This window comes from Heptranchias perlo, chromosome 14 (assembly GCF_035084215.1).
Source record: "Heptranchias perlo isolate sHepPer1 chromosome 14, sHepPer1.hap1, whole genome shotgun sequence".
In the NCBI taxonomy this organism is placed as follows: Eukaryota; Metazoa; Chordata; class Chondrichthyes; order Hexanchiformes; family Hexanchidae; genus Heptranchias; species Heptranchias perlo.
The window spans coordinates 8,366,738-8,372,426 of record NC_090338.1 but is presented as its reverse complement, the minus strand read 5'-3'; the positions used below and the strand labels follow the sequence as shown (position 1 = coordinate 8,372,426).

The 5,689-nt window shown below is 42.0% G+C and overlaps 1 protein-coding gene across 1 annotated transcript; it reads right to left on the bottom strand.

The window, feature by feature from the left end:
- Nucleotides 1–576: 576 nt before the first annotated feature.
- Nucleotides 577–2,988, bottom strand: LOC137332613 (protocadherin-10-like). The gene has a single exon (XM_067996570.1). It carries the CDS (start codon nucleotides 2,971–2,973, stop codon nucleotides 577–579), a length of 2,397 nt encoding a protein of 798 aa, XP_067852671.1. The 5' UTR covers nucleotides 2,974–2,988.
- Between the last annotated feature and the right edge of the window lie 2,701 nt (nucleotides 2,989–5,689).

The following is a 5,689-nucleotide window of genomic DNA, read 5'->3' as shown; positions in this document are numbered from 1 at the left end:
TCATGAATTTAAAATACTTGGCAAAAGAACTAACGGGGAAATGATCTGGATCGCAATGCCTGAAAGGGTGGTGAGATCAGATTGCTTAGGAACTTTCAAAAGATAATTGGAAATATACTTGAAGAGGACTAATTTGTAAGGTTACGGGAGAAAAACTGGGTTGTGGGACTCACTTGGGCAGCTCTTTCAAAGAGCCGGCATAGGCACGGCGGGCCGAATGGCCTCCTTCTATGCTGTAAGAATCTACGACTCTATGAATATAACTGCGACAAAACACCAACGCAGCAGCCGAGAGAGGAATAACAGGAACACGTTGATAATTACTTCATCAAAACAAGAATTGGAACGAGTAAAACCCAGATGTCATGCTAACGATAACACAGTATGTACTACTCAGGGCTTTCACAAAAGCGGCAGGTATATTCAGCATCATAGGACCATTGGAACAAGAGTAAGCAATTTAGTCTAGCATGCCTTCTACTACAAATTTCAGGATTTAGTAAAATATACAAAACTTATCCTCCAATCGATTAGTCTTCATCAAAGTAAATTACCTGTCAGCATAAAAGTTGCTGTCTAAATTATGTCGTCGTGTTGGTGTCCCGTATTCACATCACTGAAAGGCAAAGTAGGATGACACGGCTTTAGAAACAGAAAATCACTCTTGGATGATTCTGGAGATAAACACACGGTATAACGATAACCTTCACTCTGAACAGGTCCGTAATAATTTAAAGGTTGGTTTGGTGCAGGACTCTGACTGAATGCATTATTCGAATCCCTCCGTCTGAAACAACAAACTGGAGAGCTATATTCATCAACAATATTTCTGTCTTGTTTATACTTCAGGATGACCAGAAAAATGATGATTACAAGAAACAAAAAGGAAGTCGATCCTAAAACGATGATTAAGTAAGGATTTAGATCCGAAAAGTATTCCGACTGTCTGGTTTCGTCACTTCGTTCAGAAGATTTTTTTGTAACATTGGGCACTAATGAAAAGCAAATAGTGGCCATACTGGAGAGACTCGGCTGTCCATTGTCCTTCACACAGAGCACGAGTCTTTCTGTGACGATGTCTTGGTCTCTAATACTTCGAGTTGTTCTGATTTCTCCAGAGAAACGTCCCACAGTAAACAATCTGGGATCAGTGGCCTCTAAAAGTTGGTAGGAAAGCCGCGCGTTCTGACCGGAATCGGCATCATTGGCGATTACCTTGGTGACCAAGTATCCTGGATACATTGACTGGGTCACAATCTCCACTGATGCAGAACTGTTCCACATTAACGGTGAAACAATAACCGGCGCATTATCATTTTGGTCCAAGATAATAACATTAACGATGACAGTGCTACTCAGTGCGAGAGCGCCAGCATCCTGAGCTTGAACTTTGATCTGGAAATGTTTCAGTTGCTCGTAGTCAAAGGAACGCAGTGCGTAAATGTTTCCATTTTTGGAGTTAATAGTGACGTAAGCAGACCACGCTCCCTCTAGTCTCTGATCGTCCAGAATAGAATAGATGACGTCACAATTCTGGTCCCAATCAGAATCTAAAGCGGTAACAGCAAATATTGATGCACCTGGAGTGTTGTTCTCCATCACATACACATTATATGTGGATTGTGTAAACTGCGGAGCGTTGTCATTTATATCAGTTAACGAAACTAAGATGGTTTTACTTGTTGAAAGAGGGGGGGATCCTCCGTCCCAGGCTGAAATGGAGATGTTGTACCGTGGGGCCGTTTCACGATCCAGAATATCACTGGTAACCAACTTATATTTATTCATTGAAGACTTTTGCAGTTTGAATGGAACATCCCCAGGAATTTGACACTGTACCTGCCCATTTTCCCCCGAATCTGAATCCGTTACACTGATTACAGCTATTACCGTCCCGGCTACAGCATCTTCAGGGACTGTGCTGGATACCGACGTCACCTCTATCTCGGGGAAGTTATCATTAACGTCAGTTAATTCGACCATAACTTTGGCGTGTCCTGCCAATGCGGACAGAGCGCTGTCCACAGCTTGTACATCAAGTTCATAAACACTTGATTCTTCAAAATCTAGTATTCCTTGAACTCTGATCTCTCCAGTTACTGGGTTCAACTCGAACAACTCGCAAATCATGTGGGAAACGTGAGTGGTGAAAGAATATGTTAGCTCAGCGTTCATACCTTCATCTAAATCAACAGCATTGACTTTTGTAACTAAGGTACCTTTAGCGGCGTTCTCTGCTACAACCGCCCTGTATATTTCATGACCGAACAAAGGTGCGTTATCGTTGATGTCCACTATAGTAATAATAATCCGAGCTGTGCCAGATCGCTGAGGAATCCCACCGTCAATGGCCTGCAGTCCCAGATGAAAGGTTGACTCTTGTTCACGGTCCAAGGACTTCTCTAATAGCAGCTCGGCACTTTTACTCCCATCCTTTCTCGTCTGCACTTTAAGGCCGAAGTGTTCGTTTGGACTGATCTGATAAGTGCTGATTGTGTTTGTGCCCACGTCCGGATCATGCGCGCTCTCGAGAGGGAAGCGCGCTCCTGGCGCAATTAACTCACTGACCTGCAGGGAGAATTCGTCCTTGGAAAATTGAGGTGAATTATCATTTATATCTACTATCTCCACGGCAACTCGATGCATTTCCAAGGGATTATCGAGCGCTACTTCAAACGAAACGTAACAGGTGGAGCTTTGTCTACAAATCAGCTCCCTGTCGATTCTTTCATTAACAAATAAAATCCCATTCTCCAGATTTACCTCCATGTATTGCTTTCTGTCATCGGAGACGACCCGAAACTTGCGAGCCGATAATTCCCAAACGTTTAGTCTTAAATCTTCAAAGATATTCCCAACAATGGTGCCATGCTCCACCTCCTCGGGAATCGAGTAGCGAATCTGTCCCGAAACCTGGTCCGACACACAAAGCAGGAAAATAAAAGACGCCCCGCTGCTGACTGTATTCGCCATTGTTCGGGGCTGAATTTGTTGCGAAATTTCAAATTCACTTCTAATCGTTTACATTAACTCGTCTTTTATGCCACAACAATTAGTCGATTATATATGCATATAATAATCTTACAATGATACTATGCTATATTGAACCGAGAAATGCAAAGACTCAACCGGGGCAGCATTTCTGAATATGGCTGCACAGTATAAATGCCTGTCTCTTCGCTTCTGTTCTGTGTTTCTCTGAAGGGGAGGGGGTAGATCTTTGGCAGCGCCTCAGCTCCTTATTGGTAGACAGCGACACGAAGTGCCTCAACCAATAACTGCAGCAATTGTTCTTAAAGCTAGACCGTTTCGAAACTATTTGTAATAAAACGAACCGGAATGTTTTGGAGTGTACAAATAAAATTCCCCTCAAAAGCACATGTAAAATAGTAGTTTAGTTTGCAGTCTTATTTGTAATATCGTATAATATATTCCAGCAGCAGACATTCTCAGAATCCTCGCAATAACATCGTCCACGTCATCAATATTCGCCGATAATTCAAATCTATATTGTGATGCTGATAGCTGTACATATATCGTCTGATTTATTATTACTCAGTATTCCTGGTGGCTTGCCTAATGTAATCTATAGATTACTATTAGGATCATCCTGACACAAAGGAGCAAACTCCTACCGTCCAAGCTCTGAATATATCTGGCGATACATGTAAGGACGTTTTAGATCATATTGAAGTTTTTGAATAGTTCTGTTATTTTAATTAAATTCATGGATAATATGTTCGCTTTCTTCAAAATAAGCTTTGCATGAAATTAATTATTAGCAAAATGTGATTACTTATTACATTCTAAACAAATGTAGTTAATGTAAAAAGATGACACTTGTCAATGATTAACGTCACATAACTAGGAAGCATGCTGCTTCCATTGTCAGTATAGCAATCTTCAGCTCAGATAATAACAGGTTAGTATCGTTTTCTGCATTAAATTTAGACAGTGTGTGTCTTTAGCAAGTGGACGTGGCAGATTTATTTATGTCCGGACTGAGAAGTTGATAATACGCCGATCCTACATTTTATAGAAGGCTAATTACGAAAGTTGGTGTCAGGGAGCAATTTCGGCTCCAACAGGATATTCATTACTTCTATGAACGTCGCTAAATTGCCACCTAGTCGATAAAATAGCGTAATGTGTTACTTGCAGTTGAACCCATAACATCGCAATTAACTGCTGCAGATGTACTTAGACCCAGCGTTTTCTTTGCCATGAATGTTCAGTATAGTTACAGAATGATAGGTTCTAACAGCACAAAAGGAGACCATTCGGCCTATTATTCCTGTGTCGGTGCTTTGAAAGAGCGACCCAATAAATTCCATTCCTCGAATCTTTCCCCATAGCCCTACATTTTTTTCGTCTTCAAGTAGAAATGCAATTCATTTTTGAAAGTTACGACTGAATCTGCTTCCACCACCCTTTCGGGCTGTGCATTCCAAATCGCAATAACTCGCTGCCTAAACAAATCTCCTCATCTCCACGTGGTTCTTTTCCCATTATCTCAAATCTGTATCCTCCGGTTACCAATCCTCCTGCCAGTGGAAATAGTTTCCCCCTATTTAATTTACCAAAACCCCATATAATTTTGAACACCTGTATGAAATCTCCCCTTAACATTCTGTGCTCCAAGGAGAACAATCCCAGTTTCTCTAGTCGCTCCACATAACTGAAGTCCCTCATCACTGGTATAGTTGAGGCAAAAATCTGATTCTAAGCCATAAAGACTATTGATTAGATAGCTTATCCTCTCATTCAGAATTATAGCGAATGATCGTAGAGGAAACTGCAAAGTAAACCGTGCCACTCTCTTTGCTAAGTCATCCAATGATACGAGAGGCTTTAGAGGATGTTCTCAAAGTTCGCTAATAGAGGCTGTTTACGCCGCCGTGAAAGCAACATCAGGGTCATTGACCAAATAATCAAATTCCATTTTTTATGTATTCTGAGATTTTTACTGGGGTGCGTTGAAGATTGAATTTTTGAACTCTGTCCATTATTCTGAGAAAACGGTATATATATGTATCTATGTCTGTGTGAGGCAGTCCTTAAATATATATATATATATATATAAAATCCATTCCGGCCAATTGCCACTCCATCAGTCTACTCTCAATCATCAGCAAATTGATGGAAGGTGTCGTCGACAGTGCTATCAGGCGCCACTTACGAATAACCTGCTCACTGATGCTCAGTTTGGGTTCCGTCAGGACCACTCAGCTCCAGACCTTTTTATAGCTTGGTCCAAACATGGACAAGAGAGCTGAATTCCAGAGGTGAGGTGAGAGTGACTGCCCTTGACATCAATGCAGCATTTGACCGAGTGTGGCACCCAAGGAGCCGCAGTAAAATTGAAGTCAATGGGAATCAGGGGGAAAACTCTCCAGTGGCTGGAGTCATACCAGCACAAAGGAAGATGGTGGTGGTTGTTGGAGGCCAATCATCTCAGACCCAGAACATTGCTGCAGGAGTTCCTCAGGGCAGTGTCCAAGGCCCAACCATCTCCAGCTGCTTCGTCAATGAACTTCCCTCCATCATAAGGTCAGAAATGGGATTGTTCGCTGATGATTGCACAGTGTTCAGTTCCATTCGCAACTCCTCAAATAATGAAGCAGTCCGAGCCCATATGCAGCAAGACCTGGACAACATCCAGGCTTGGGCTCATAAGTGGCAAGTAACA